Below are 14,451 nucleotides of genomic sequence, written 5' to 3' on the forward strand. Positions count from 1 at the left end.
CAGCTTCCGGGTCATGTGGCCAGCATGACTAAGCCGCTTCTGGTGAACCAGAGCAGCGCATGGAAACGCCGTTTACCTTCCCACCGGAGCGGTCCCTATTTATCTACTTGCACTTTGACGTGCTTTTGAACTGCTAGGTTGGCAGGAGCAGGGACCAAGCAACGGGAGCTCACCCTGTCGCGGGGATTCGAACCGCTGACCTTCTGATCGGCAAGCCCTAGACTCTGTGGTTTAGACCACAGCGCCACCCCGGGAAACCTTAAGAAAGTACATTGAACTATACACCCCCAGGGAAATGCAGTGCCACTACACTTGTGTGCTTGTATTACAGCTTTCCCCTGGAAGTGGCCCCATGGTCCTCTTTGCTTCCTTTTTTACATCTTAAGAACAGGATATTATATTTAAAAAAAAAAAAAACTAAGGAGCACAATGCACATTGCAGAATTTATTAATTTATTTCAGAGACAGGAAGACAGTATTAACTTCACCCATCTCTGAAGCAAAACCACCTCTGGGATGGAGAGTAGCAACCGTTTAAGAATGCAATGTGGGGGACATTTCAGTTCAGGGCAGATGCAAACAAGAATAATATATCCGTCCAAAACTTTGGGGAGAATTTAGAGAATCAAAAACAGAGGGCAATTATCCAGACTGGAATCTGGCCAAGATGTCATAATTAAACATTGTCTGAGAAAAATTGTCCCATAAGAGTTTTCACAGCAAGTGATCAGAAGCCAACTTTCCCATCTCACACTGAAGACAAAGGAAGTAAAAAGTGAAGTGATATCAAGTAAATGAATTGTTTTAATTTTCTGGGGTTTAGAAAATTAAAATTGTTCCATTTCCGGGAAGATGAAACACTGCAAGAAGGATCCAAGAAGGCTATGAATAGTGTATGCAGCTCCTTTTTTTCACACGTTATACTAAAAGGACCACTGAGCCCCATTCCCACCATCTGTGCATATGATGGTGAATACTGCGAAAGCAGGATAGAAAGAAGGAGAAAACTCGCTTTTAAATAAAATGGGCATTTCTAGGCAGATGCAGGAAAAAATAAAGCATGATTTAAATGCCACATGTGAATACTACCATTGTGGTGCAATTTTAAGCATGCTTATTTGGAAATAAGTTAAAATCAGGTCAATGATCTTTGGATTGTAATAAGATGTTGCCATGGGGGCTCTTGTGGGCAGAAAGGTGGTTAAAAAAAAAAACACCTACTACTGTTGTTAATACTAATAGTAATACAGTGGTACCTTGGTTCTCGAATGGCTTAGTAGCCGAACAACTTGGAACCCGAATGCTGCAAACCCGGAAGTAAGTGTTCTGGTTTGCAAACCTTTTTCGGAAACCGAACATGCTCCGTTTTGAGTGTTACGCTTCGGATTTGAGTGCCACGCTTCCATTTTGAGTGCTACGCTGAAGTCTTTCTGTTTTTGCTATTTATTTTGCATTTTTGTTTGGGGTTTTTTTTTTTTTTCATTTTTGTGACTGTGTGGAACCCAGTTCAGCTACTGATTGACTGATTGTGTGACTGCGGAAATGGATCAAAGCTGCAAAGTACAATACATTGTTTCTTGCTTTCATTTTATGGAACAATGGTCTCGTTAGATAGTAAAATTCATGTTAAATTGCTGTTTTAGGGGTTGTTTTTAAAAGTCTGGAACGGATTAATCCATATGTGCATTACTTTCTATGGGAAAGCACACCTTAGTTTGGAACGCTTTGGTTTTGGAACGGACTTCCAGAATGGATTAAGTTTGAGAACCAAGGTACCACTGAAATAATGTGTATTGATTATATATTCCTAAAAATCCTTCATCAGCCCATCATTCAACAGTGGTTGAAAGTAGTATAGGGCATCCTCAAGAAGGTGATGAAACAAGATACCAATAAGCTCACAAAATATTAGAGTAATCTACCGGTACTTATGAGCATAAGAGCAGTCCTACTGGATCAGGCCAAAGGCACAACTAGTCCATTATCCTGTTCTCACAGTGGACAACCAGATGCCAATGGCAGAGTGAATAAATGGATTCCAATACAGAAGAGCTGCTAATCCACAATGCCAGAAACATTTGTTCTTTGATTTCCAATTGTCTGTATTTTTCTTCTATATCACTTCTGAAATTAAATCCAAAAGCACTATACAACCCAAAAAATGAAAACATATTAGTTAGCATAAAAAAACCAAAAACACAAACTCAAAAAAACAATCCTTCTAGCTCTTCTCTCAGGAGTTACTTAGTCAAGTCAAGATTTAACTTCCAAGAGGAAGTTAAATCTCAGGATGCTACACAGTAAACATGGGAAGCATTTACAAAAATTTATGGCTAACGTCTACTTACTTGACTGAAGATCAGAAAGAGAGTAGAGCTCTTCAGACGGACATGTTGATTGTCTTAACTGGTGAGCATAATAATAATGAATTAAAAGGATGGCAGAGTAAATCATTAACTCAATTTTTAATCATTCTTTTAATCCTTTATGTATAGCACTAAAAGAGCAATCAATAGCATTAATCCATTCTTGTTCATGTTTGTGAAAACATTAGTAGCATTTTGTTGTAAGCTACAACTCATTTATTCTTATTCTCTTGATTTTCACACCTTGCTTTGCAGAACGCATTTCACCCACATGTTCCATAAACTGAGTTCTACACTGAGTCAAGCACAGCTGAGGTGGCTGTTACAAGCCTTTTTGAATTAATTCACTGACACAAGGTATTTATTTTACTGATATGCAACATTTGTGAACATTTGTGAACATGTGCAAAAGAAGCTCCCTTCAAACTGATGTCGATGAGCCTCCCATAGAGATCTGAGCTGTGAAAATTTTGAAACTATGAGTAAACATGCAACTTCTGGATTCATCTAAGATCAAGCTAAGGACTAAAGTCTGAAGCCAGTACTAAGTACATGAATTCCAGCAATTATAATCTTTACAGCAAGTCTGATTCAGTCAGGACTTCAATGCTGCTTACTCAAATTACTATTCTGGTGCAACTTGCTTGCATTTTATGACATATATTACTTATGAATTTATTTTTCTGAAGTATAGTCTGTCCTTCTGCTTCTACATTTCCATCCCAGTGCCTAAGGATACATTTGTAATAAATCCAAAAGGGGTTCACACAAATGTGACTGCTTTCTGCCTTTTTGCATGCATGTATCTTAAAAGTCAAAACAAAATAGAAAATTCTTTCCAGTAGCACCTTAGAGACCAACTGAGTTTGTTCTTAGTATGAGCTTTCGTGTGCATACACTTTCAGATACACTTCTTCTTCGTGTGCATGCACACTTCTTCAGGAAAGAATTTTCTATTTTGTTTCGACTATGGCAGACCAACACGGCTACCCACCTGTAACTTAAAAGTCAAGTAAGTGATGGCACAATAGTTTTATCCCTGATGCCAATTGCAGAGGATAATGCAACATGAACAGAAGTTACCTACGTAGGCAGTCAAATCAAGAAGTTCCACTTGAGGTCATTAATACACCAGGCTCTCACTGGCTGGGAAGGAAATTTGCTTCGGCAAGGAGCATAGGGAAACGTGTGTGGCCAGTTCTTATCCTAGCCTCTCCCCAACAAGAATTATTATGAAGCAATAACAACTCTGTGAAATATAGGCCTCCTCAACCACAGTCAGGGCAGACACCTTTCAAGGATCAATCACAGGTAGAAAGTTTACTTACTAGTTTGAAAATGATCCTTCCAACAAGCCTCACTGAGTCTGGGGGGAAGTTAGGCTCAATGCTCTTAATACACTTGCATTCCCGTTTGTGGTCCTGCCAAGCTTCTTTCTACAAGTTGCGATAAAACAGAAGTTATTTTGCAAGTAAACTTTTCAGATATTGAAAAATAATAAATATGAGTTATTACTGCAAGAGACCAGTGCACAGATAAAAGTGATTTTGTGCAAGCATAAGAATATTTGGATCCAAGCCACTGATTATGGTTGGACATATGGTTTTTGCAAGAAATGCTGTTGAAACACTCAGTCTATTTTTACAATAAGGTATGAATTGCTATTAGAACTACCAACCATTTAAATGTTTTAGCTGATCAACCATCTGTCTTTTACATCTAAATAATTTTGCATATTACCCAAACCACAGTATAAGTGACTTTGTAGGATTCTGGAGACATATTAGAATTTAAGCAAAATTCTACCACTGTGTATTAAATGAAAATATTTTCCCTATTTCTGTAATATAAAAAGTGCCCTTCCATTTTAAGCTCTCTGCCAAAATTTCACCCCACTGATTAATTAACTAAAATTATCTGTGCAAAAAACAACAACAACCCAGATACTAACAACTTCCCTATATAATCGTTACATTTCTTCTTTCAACTGTTTTACAGACCACACTAAGCTACTATGCCAGGATACTGGGACCTACCAACACATGTGCTGAAACTGCACCTAGATAAAAGAGTTCTGGACAAAAGTATTTTCTGAGATCTCACTCATAACCAGACAAACAATTCACCCCTCCCCTTGTTTGACTCTTTTGAATTTGTAAATTTGGGTCAGGATCTGAATAACAAGGAACTGATTGCACATCTTTCAACTGCAGCCTAGGCCAGAACTGCCAAGTTTGGGAAAACATTTCATTTCAATAATCTGAACTATTAGACTATTTCAAGACTTGACAAATCACTGTTATTAAAAAAAAAACTCACATAAGTTAAAAATGTCCAGGTGCCAAAGTGCTCAAAATTGCTTCTTCACCATTTGGTTTAATTTTATTTCATATGCAAACCGGATTGTCATATCCCACAGGTCTATGTAAATGTCTGAATTTAGTTTAGTGATACTTGCATCTTTTTCGAAATAGAAATTTGCAATTGTTTTGATTTAGACTTTGAAATCATAAACTATACATCCTTTCCCTATATTTCCTCATCAGAAACTGTGACAACCTATTATTTTTAAACTAAGTTTTCCTTCATTATTATTTTTTCCTGCAACCTGTCTGCTGTTATTAAAATTCAGTAAATATATATATATGAAAAAACAACAAACAAACTGGTTAATCTTAACTATGGTTAGCTTCAAATAAGCAAATTTCAAACCATGGTGTCTGAAGCGACACATTAGTGTGTCAGTTGCAGTGTGTAGGTGTGTCACGTGCATGTGCACCGTGCTTCTCCTAGGCCTGGAAAGGGGTTAGTTTAACCTCTGGGTTGCTAGTAAAACTAAATTACCTTGTCGCGAAATCATGCATGTCTAAAAAGAGTTTCACCATCATAAAAGTCTGAAAAGCTCTGGCTTAGAATGACATCTGAATCTAGCCAATATGTACCAATATCATCCAATTTCCTATGTTCATAAGTGAGTGTGGATCCCTAAAGTAGATAAAAGAGACCATTTAAGCAGAGAAGGAGGTATTAGCAGGTTTGGGGGGCATCTAAAAAACCTCCTAAAGAGGGCGGTGTGGAGAACTAGCCCAAGGCCAGGTAGGGGTTAACTTCTCTGACAGTTAGAACCCTCAGGGGTGGGCTTAGCCTGGGTATAAAACACCCCTCCCAGTGGACAGTAAGGCAGTTGAAGTATGGGCAGGAGGAGTTAGAGTTGGAGTTAAGTGCGGGGAGTTAGAGTTGGAGTTGAGCAGTGTGAGTCAAGAGATAGAGCTGGGAGTTTAGAGTCTTAGGTGGATGTTAGCAGAGAGGATAAAGAGATTGTGAAACGCATTGTTATTGATATTTAGTTTACTATTAGAGGTATTAGGCCGGTAATATTTAGAGGTATTAGGCCGGTATAGGACAACTGTTATAAGCTTATTGAACAACCTTTTATTTATCAGCAACCACAAGCTTTGTACGCAATAAACATCTTTTTAGTTCACAATATCCTCGTCTGTGGTGAATGGAGTAAGCAGGATCCAGCTAGTAGTCTGAAGGGCGGCAGCTGGGGACTGTTTGTCGTTGGTGCAGCACTCATAGACCGTAAAACGTCCGGGGGTGGGCTGTACAGGGCGAAGGGCCCGCGACATTAAAGTGGTGGCAGCGTCGGGATCGAAAAATAGACATAAAGTGGTGGTCACATCAGGATCAAAGATAGATCTAAAGTGTCGGCAAGAAGTGCCAAGGTACAAGAAGGATTTAAGGGTGACGCATTGTGTGAAGTGTGAGGCTTAAAGAGGATTTAAGCAAACTTCAGTGAGACTCTACAATCTAGTCAGGAAGGGGATCGCATACACCTGGAAAGGGAGAAGGGGAATTCAGAGAGGAATTACCTGGCCCTAGGGTGTGGTGTGATAGCGCCTAAGACTGTGAGATTGTGAGAGAGTTACAAAGATACTTTGCGTTTGAAACTATTTCAGGCAGAAAGGTTTATAGTGAGAGGTCGGAAAAGTACGCTGGATAAAGTGCACTGAGGTAACTTTAGGCGTGACTTTGGACCTAAGCTGTGGAAACTAAGCCTGGAGAAATAGTTTAACTGAAACATCCTTGATTTAAGTACAGAAATAATACCACCAAATAAATAGAAAATGCCACCTAGAAAGACTAAAACAGCTCTTAGGGACTCACAAGTAGAAAGCTCTGAAGAAGAAAATGGGGTTTCCCAGATTGAGGAAACCAGTACTGAAACAGTTAACAAAAATCCTGCTGAGGGGACGAGTTTTAAAGCCTCAGAGGAATTTGAGAAATGGAAACTTGAGAAGGAATATAATTTAAAAATCGAACTAGCTAAGTTAGATATTGAAAGAGAAAGGGAGGCAATGGCACTAAAAGAGAGAGAATTAACGTTACAAGCTGAAGCAAAAGAGAGAGAATTAAAGTTCCAAGCTGAGGCAAAAGAGAGAGAACTGAAAGAGAAAGAAATGACCTTAGCTATTGAGAGAGAAAGAGAACGGGAAGAAAGAGAATATTTACTAGAAATGAAAAGACTTGAATTATCAGCTGTAGAAAATAGAAACAACAACAATAGTTCCACACAAAATCCTAGCAGGGTGGATTTAAAAAGATTCCCTGACTTCAAAGATAAAGACGATCCTGAAGCGTTTATCATTTCTTTTGAGAGGGCTTGCGAAGATTTTGAAGTAAAAGATGAGGAGAAAATGCAAATACTGAGAGCTCGTATTAGTGGAACATTAACAGAGATTTATTCTCAAATGCCATCTGATCAATCCAAAGATTTTGAAGCATTTAAACAGTTGGTTTATGTTAGATTCGGAATTACTGCAGAACAACTGAGACAAAAGTTTAGAACAATAAAAAAAGTGCGTGAGGAAACATTTGCTCAACTAGGAGCTAAAACTACAAATTATTTAAACAAGTGGCTAGAACAGGAGGGCGCTGATTCTGTGGCGAAAATAAAAGAGGTGTTCGCATTAGAACAATTTTATGACACGATTAATACCCATCTGAAGTATTTAATTAAAGAAAGACGCCCTAAAACCATCCTGGAAGCTGCTAATCTGGCAGATGAAATAAATGAAATCCGAGAACACGCTTATGATGCCCCAAAATATAAGGACAAACAGTGGGAAACAAATAAGTTTAAGAGAATGCAACAGCCCACAAAGTTTACCACAGAAACTGCCAAGAACATTTTTCCCGCCAATGAAAATGTTCCCCATAACACGCCTATGACAACGGGGGGGGGACTGAGGGAAAAGTAAATAAATATAGTGAGGGTAAAAGGCCTGAATTAACCTGCTGGCAATGTGGGAGAAAAGGCCATCGACAGGTGGACTGTAGAGCTGAACTCAGAACTAGGAGTGCAAATAATATCCTTCAGAAGCAGACATATTGTGTCCAAACTGTGGAGACAGAGCCAACTGCCAACATGGTTGCCACGGCAACCGAGGCCCAGTCTAGAGAACAGGCTGAGGAGTTACCAGTGGCCCAAGTTGTGAGGTGCTATATAATTCAACAAGATGACATGCTATTACACAAAACAGGAGAAGAAATTTGGGTGAATGGTAAACAATATAAAGGCTTAAAAGACACAGGGTCTCAGATTAGTATTGTACATCCTGATTTGTTAAAGCCAGAAGACTTTATTAAAGGCAAAACAATCAGTTTAAAAGGAATATCAAAACAGCCAGAAATCTTGCCAGTCGCATTAGTTAATCTGACATATAAACAATGGTCTGGAAAATGGCAAGTAGCAGTTTCACCAGAAATCCCAGCTCCAATGTTAATCGGGTGGGATCTACTTGACCATGTACAGAGTGCATTTGTAATAACTAGGGCACAAAAACTGCGACAGTTACCTCAGGAGGAAAGGCCTGATACAATTGCTGAACTGACACAAGATACAAGTATAATGCCAGTTACAAATAGTCAAGCAGCTAGTTTTGCAGCCAAGCAGAAACTAGATACAGATTTACAGAAATATTTTCAAGCCACAGCCTTGAATACAGTATTAACCCCTGAAAGCCCGGAGCGGTTTATAGTCAACAATGGGTTGCTATACAGAGAGATTCTTTTAAAGCCTAATAGAGGGGGTAATGAAATCCACAGGCAACTGATAGTACCTACTGAATTTAGAACCAAGATATTACAACATGCACATGGCAGTATCTTTGGAGGTCACTTGGGAATCACCAGAACCAAACAAAGGGTGTCCCAAAATTTCTTTTGGCCTGGGATGGGCAAGCAAATAAAGTTATTTTGTCGAACGTGCCATACTTGCCAATTACAAGGACATGGGCAAGATAAGACGAAAGCACAATTATGCCCCTTGCCTATAATTTCCCAACCCTTCCAACGTTTAGCAATAGATATTATTGGACGACTGCCAAAAGCCAGTCGCAGGGGACATCATTATTTATTGACTATTGTGGATTTTGCAACGAGATATCCGGAAGCGATACCGTTGCGAAACATAGAGACTGAAACAGTGGCTTCAGCTCTAATAAGTTATATGTGCCGGCTAGGGTTTGCAGAACAAATCGTGACAGACCTTGGAGCCTCATTTACCTCTAAACTTATGCAGCATTTGTGGGAGAGGTGTGGGATCAAACATATCACCAATACCCTTGACCACCCACAGACCAATGGCCTTGTAGCGCGAATTAATGTAGTTGCCTACCTATTTAAATTGCAGAACACTCTCAAACGATCACTAGAACTGGCAGGAGAACAGTGCAAGGTTGCTCAACACAAACAGAAAGTTTGGTATGACAAAAAAGCACATGAGAGATCTTTTGAGCCAGGACAAGATATTTTAGTAATCAGACCAGTAAACAGTGACCAGTTACAACTGACATGGGAAGGTCCTTGTAAGATCATTTCAAAAATGAATGATATAAACAATATAATTCAGCATGGTGAAGGGAGGCGGGTCATGCATAAGAATATGATAAACCCAATCCAGTCACTAAACCATGAACCCAATCTAGACTACAGTAGTCACGTTGTTGAAAAAGCCAGTGATAATGGTAAAGGAGTGTCTACCTGCAATATGACCCGTGACCTATCTGTGAGATCAGTTAAAACAACTAGTCATAGTTACGATAAACCATTCATCAGTTGGAAAGATAGAAAGAAAGACGTACTGGAAGTTATAGCTGGCATGGGGGCCTATCGACTTTCTATGAAAGTGAAAGTGTTTCCTACACTAGAGATTGTGTGGTGGGAAGATGGGTACCCTGCTGCTCATGCAACACAAATAAATGTCCAAAATCAATGTGGTTACACAGCATCAACAGGGCTACCACGTCAAAGGCATAAAAAAGTAGTCGTCAAATTGCTCGAAGTGGGAACTGATAAATCACTACAGACCAAAGATGAACTGACAACAAGGGAGATTGCTATGAGCAATAAGCAATCAGAGCTTTTTAGCCTATTTTCATTAAGTGATCACGCTTGCCTAGAAAGCTTCAGCAAGCTAACTAAAAAAGAAGATATCCACAAACTTCTGAAAATAGTTCCCAGTGCATTTAAAAGCCAGACAACCAGTTTATATGCAGCTTATGATGACATGGAGATGTGTGTACAAGTCCGCGAGCTTAAACATTTAACAGAGATCCTGAAGGAGGGAGAGGTTGAACTAAGAGCGCTTTTGGCCCTGAGAGACAAGGACTCTACCCAGCTTGGGATCCACAATCGTTACAGACGCCTCGAGTGCAGAGATCGGAATGGGACTGTGTCATCTGGCCGGGGAAGACAGCTTACATCCCATCACGTTTGGCAGAGAAAAGACTGGTGCCCAGAGAAAGATACTTCTTGCGACGGTTAAGGACGATAAGGAGCGTGAAAGGATCCTAAACATCATCGCAGACGCCTTATAATGAAGACCCAAAGACAAAGGTTAATGGACAGTTACGGCTTTTCTTGCAATAAAAGCCTAACGCTGCATGAACTATTGTATATAATGTTCACAACTATATGTACTTTTACTGAAGATGTAACTGATTATGCCATAGTTAGAGAAAATATAGGTAAGAGTTATGAAATGTAATGTTTATATTGATGTGTTAACATGTTGTTTGTATCAGAGGGATACTTTGGCTAGTAACTCCTCTGATACAAACCTAAAAAGGAGGGAGGTATGTGGAGAACTAGCCCAAGGCCAGGTAGGGGTTAACTTCTCTGACAGTTAGAACCCTCAGGGGTGGGCTTAGCCTGGGTATAAAACACCCCTCCCAGTGGACAGTAAGGCAGTTGAAGTATGGGCAGGAGGAGTTAGAGTTGGAGTTAAGTGCGGGGAGTTGGAGTTGGAGTTGAGCAGTGTGAGTCAAGAGATAGAGCTGGGAGTTTAGAGTCTTAGGTGGATGTTAGCAGAGAGGATAAAGAGATTGTGAAACGCATTGTTATTGATATTTAGTTTACTATTAGAGGTATTAGGCCGGTAATATTTAGAGGTATTAGGCCGGTATAGGACAACTGTTATAAGCTTATTGAACAACCTTTTATTTATCAGCAACCACAAGCTTTGTACGCAATAAACATCTTTTTAGTTCACAATATCCTCGTCTGTGGTGAATGGAGTAAGCAGGATCCAGCTAGTAGTCTGAAGGGCGGCAGCTGGGGACTGTTTGTCGTTGGTGCAGCACTCATAGACCGTAAAACGTCCGGGGGTGGGCTGTACAGGGCGAAGGGCCCGCGACAGGCGGGAACCGCAGAATGAGCTTAATGAAGACTGATCACATTCAGTGGTCACAGAAAGCTGACTCTTGGGAGGGGTACATAAAACAGGGTAGGAAGGGAATGGATTGTCCTGGAGGCAGGGCTGACTAACTAGAACACTCAAAAAGCAGTAGTCAGTCAACACTGCAACATTTTGTTGCAGGTCCCCCTTATTTTTCTCTAAATCTGATCTCCTATGGAGAAATGATTGGGAACAAATCTCTGCCTTTTGTTAGACACCGTTCTTGTCAGTGGAGCTTTCTGCTTTGCAGCAACTCTGATCCTGGCCCAATGGAATCAGTAATCCTCTCCTCAGAATATTTATGTTCAGCTTCCAATTTTGACTGTCCCTTAATTTCTACCTCAAAAAGATTTTTGTGGGTTTTCTTTGTTGCTGCTGCTGCTATGCCATATTTCTGCTTAAGGTTTTGCACAGAGGCGGGCCGGCAGGCAGACAACAGAAGCAAGAGGCATGACATGGGATTAAGGAGCGCCGCTACACACAAATCTGTAAGAGCAGCTGAATGAACTAAAAGCATTTGTGTTTCTGGCACATGAAATAGTGTTTTAAAATTATATAGCTCATATTTTAATTTCACTCTTGCTCTCTTTGAAACAGGCCTGCACCAAATGTTCACAATATTTTCAGTGTGAAAGAAGAATTTTTGGAGAAGCCAAAATGGCCCCTAAATCAATCCTCAGTGCATACCTTCCAGAGTTGTTTGTAGGTTGTTCACTACCAAATGGGTGAATCCTCGTGTACCATTATTTTTAAGGGATGGTTTCTTTATTGGACCACTCGGAGATCATGTAAAATCAATGTGAAGATGTTGCAACATCTTAATTCAAAGGAAAGAGTCAGGGTCTTAGGTTCAATCCGCAACATCGCCAGCTAAAAGGGCTCTTGATAAGATGCTAGAAGCACCCCTGCCAGTCAGAATAGACTTTACTGGGCTAGATGGACCAATGGTGTGACTCAATATATAATTCCCATACCCAAACAGATTTGACTTCATGATGCTAGAAAGCCATTTCAAAGTGAAGGTGTGCACAGAAGCTTAACGAAGCCATCTCTGAAAAACTGCTGAAAGAGTGGGTGGTGCATTTAGCTAATTGTGCAAGTTTTTGTGAAAAGTTCCCACTCTCAACTTGGTTTTACTCGCCCTTGCAAATAATTGTTTTGGACTTCACTGAAAGTTCACCCTTCTAACTTATCTTCTGTTTTGCATGGACTACAAAGCGAGAGCTATCAGAATATAACTGTAACTCAAAGTATCCGGCAAATAAAGGCTATATGAATCCAGTTTCTTTCACCCTAAGTAAACAGTCATGTCTCTAATCATTAAGACATCATTCTGCATAACGTAGCTGTACTGGCATGTTCCTCCAGAGCCAACTAAAATTGTTCTTTGAAGCCAGCCTTTATCTGACATGCTTTGTTCCTAAAATAAATGCTGGGAAGGAGTTTAAAATATGCTAGAAGTGACACTGAGATCATCAACTGTTTGTGCAGCCTTTAAAGAAGCAAGGAGATGAAATATGCAACATCACACAAAGACGTGTGTCTCATTCTTCTAATCTTAGCAGAGCTTTTTAAAGTTAGAAAGACATTGGAATCACATCTTTATGATCACTGCCAATTTGAATCCATTCACAGAGTGAATACAGACTGCTTACAAACAGGCAGAGCCTTTCCTAGTTTAGGCACTGTCATGGCTGCACCTGCTGCTGCAAAAGAACCCAGTAACCTTGTGTGTGTTTTGCATGAACAGTTTAACTTGGCGAAGTCCGGCCAATGTAACATAGTGCTTTACTTCTGGTTGCATTTTTAGGCAGGTGTTTGGTTCGGTTTTTGTTATGGCTAAGTATTATTTAGTTTTTTAGTTAAAGTTAGCTTGTATACCGCTTCATATTTCAATAGAACTGTCTAAGCAGCTAACAAATTCTAGCAAAAAAGAACCAATACATAAAAAATGCAAAGCAAATTCCACATTCAAAACCCTAGAATACTACTACTATTACTACTAATAATAATATTAATAATAAAACATTTTTAAGTAATGTAATACAATGTATCAGTGGGCAGTGGACCTAAGTAAATTAACCAAGAACCACAAAAACAAAACAAATTCAGAACATCAAAATATATCAAGTTACATCAAAATGCAACATAATGACACTGTACCATAAAAAAATTCATTGTGCATGTGCATGCATGTGTAATTTTTGCTGGCCATGACAACCAATTTCATAGATCTTAAGAAGAGTTAATGAGGAAAATATCAAGGCTAAAAGGGTAATATATTTGCATTATTCATTTGCAGCTAATTATCAGAGTAATGATTACCTGGCAACGTACATCACAGTATCTTGCAACTTTGCACTGAGAACACCTAAGCAGTCGATCCTTCCTGTTGCAAAGGAAAAAATGGGGGGGGGGGGTTGAAATACTTTGAATATTTAAGACAAATAACTTTCAGGTAAACTTTAAAAAAGTATGAAAAGCCTAATGCTAGAGTAGCAGTCCACAATCCAGGGAGCATTTTTAGAGCCACATTTCAAAATTGGTTTTTGAAATGGTTTATAGGGCTGCTTAATGGAGTGAACTCACAAACCCGCCCTTCTTAGCTTCCTAGGTTGTGGTTCTAGGAAACAGCATTCTTTGCTACTGACCACTAGGCAAGCTGTTCTGTGGTCTGACTCTTCATCTGAAATAAAAACTGCAGAGAAACAACTTGCATCCTTGTGGTTGTACACATCACCTTTGTATTGTGGCCAGCTGTGTTTCCTAAAAGTCTCAATAAAAAGGAACTTGAGAATTCTGGGTCAAAAAAAATGACCTAGAATATTTACAACTTCTATTTTTGTATGTTCAATGGGCATAAAGTTAATTATTTTAACTCTGTTTGATTATTAAACAATATATTTTCCAGGAGAACAAAAAAAGATGGAAAGTCTCAGAATCCAATATTCATGCTCCGCTTGAACAATTTACAGCTTTTGCATCCTGTATGTAAATAATTCATAATATTTATAGGGGCTCTTCAAGCAATACCTGTTTGCTGAAAAATGAAATGCTACAATCCAGGTAGAATATATTTGACCTTTTATTGGGTGCAACAGTAAATAAAAGAAATAACCTTTTTTATTTTATTGTTCTCTTCTCATACAGTCAACTATGTTTGTGTTAAACTATATTTAACACAGGAGAAACCCCAAGCTGATTTGCAGTAAACAACACAGTGGGATATGGTTGGCCTTTTGAGGTCAAAAACGTGATATTCCATTGCAAGCTAAAATTCAGTAAATCTTAGTCCATATTTTATCTGCCTTAAGCAAAATTCTTGCTGTGAATCTGTAGCCG

At 39.3% G+C, this 14,451-nt stretch overlaps 1 protein-coding gene across 5 annotated transcripts in view; it reads right to left on the minus strand.

The window, feature by feature from the left end:
• Window positions 1-14,451, minus strand: part of SMYD3 (SET and MYND domain containing 3) — a 337,315-nt gene that overhangs the window by 287,820 nt on the left and 35,044 nt on the right. For all 5 annotated transcript variants that reach the window (XM_033144391.1, XM_033144390.1, XM_033144392.1 and 2 more), the window contains exons 2-4: window positions 13,435-13,498; window positions 3,695-3,802; window positions 2,349-2,406 (exon numbers count right to left, since the gene is read on the minus strand). In XM_033144391.1, coding sequence (XP_033000282.1) covers window positions 2,349-2,406; window positions 3,695-3,802; window positions 13,435-13,498 — 230 coding nt within the window. The remainder of the gene's footprint in view (window positions 1-2,348; window positions 2,407-3,694; window positions 3,803-13,434; window positions 13,499-14,451) is intronic.

The sequence above is a fragment of the Lacerta agilis genome, chromosome 3, assembly GCF_009819535.1.
Source record: "Lacerta agilis isolate rLacAgi1 chromosome 3, rLacAgi1.pri, whole genome shotgun sequence".
In the NCBI taxonomy this organism is placed as follows: Eukaryota; Metazoa; Chordata; class Lepidosauria; order Squamata; family Lacertidae; genus Lacerta; species Lacerta agilis.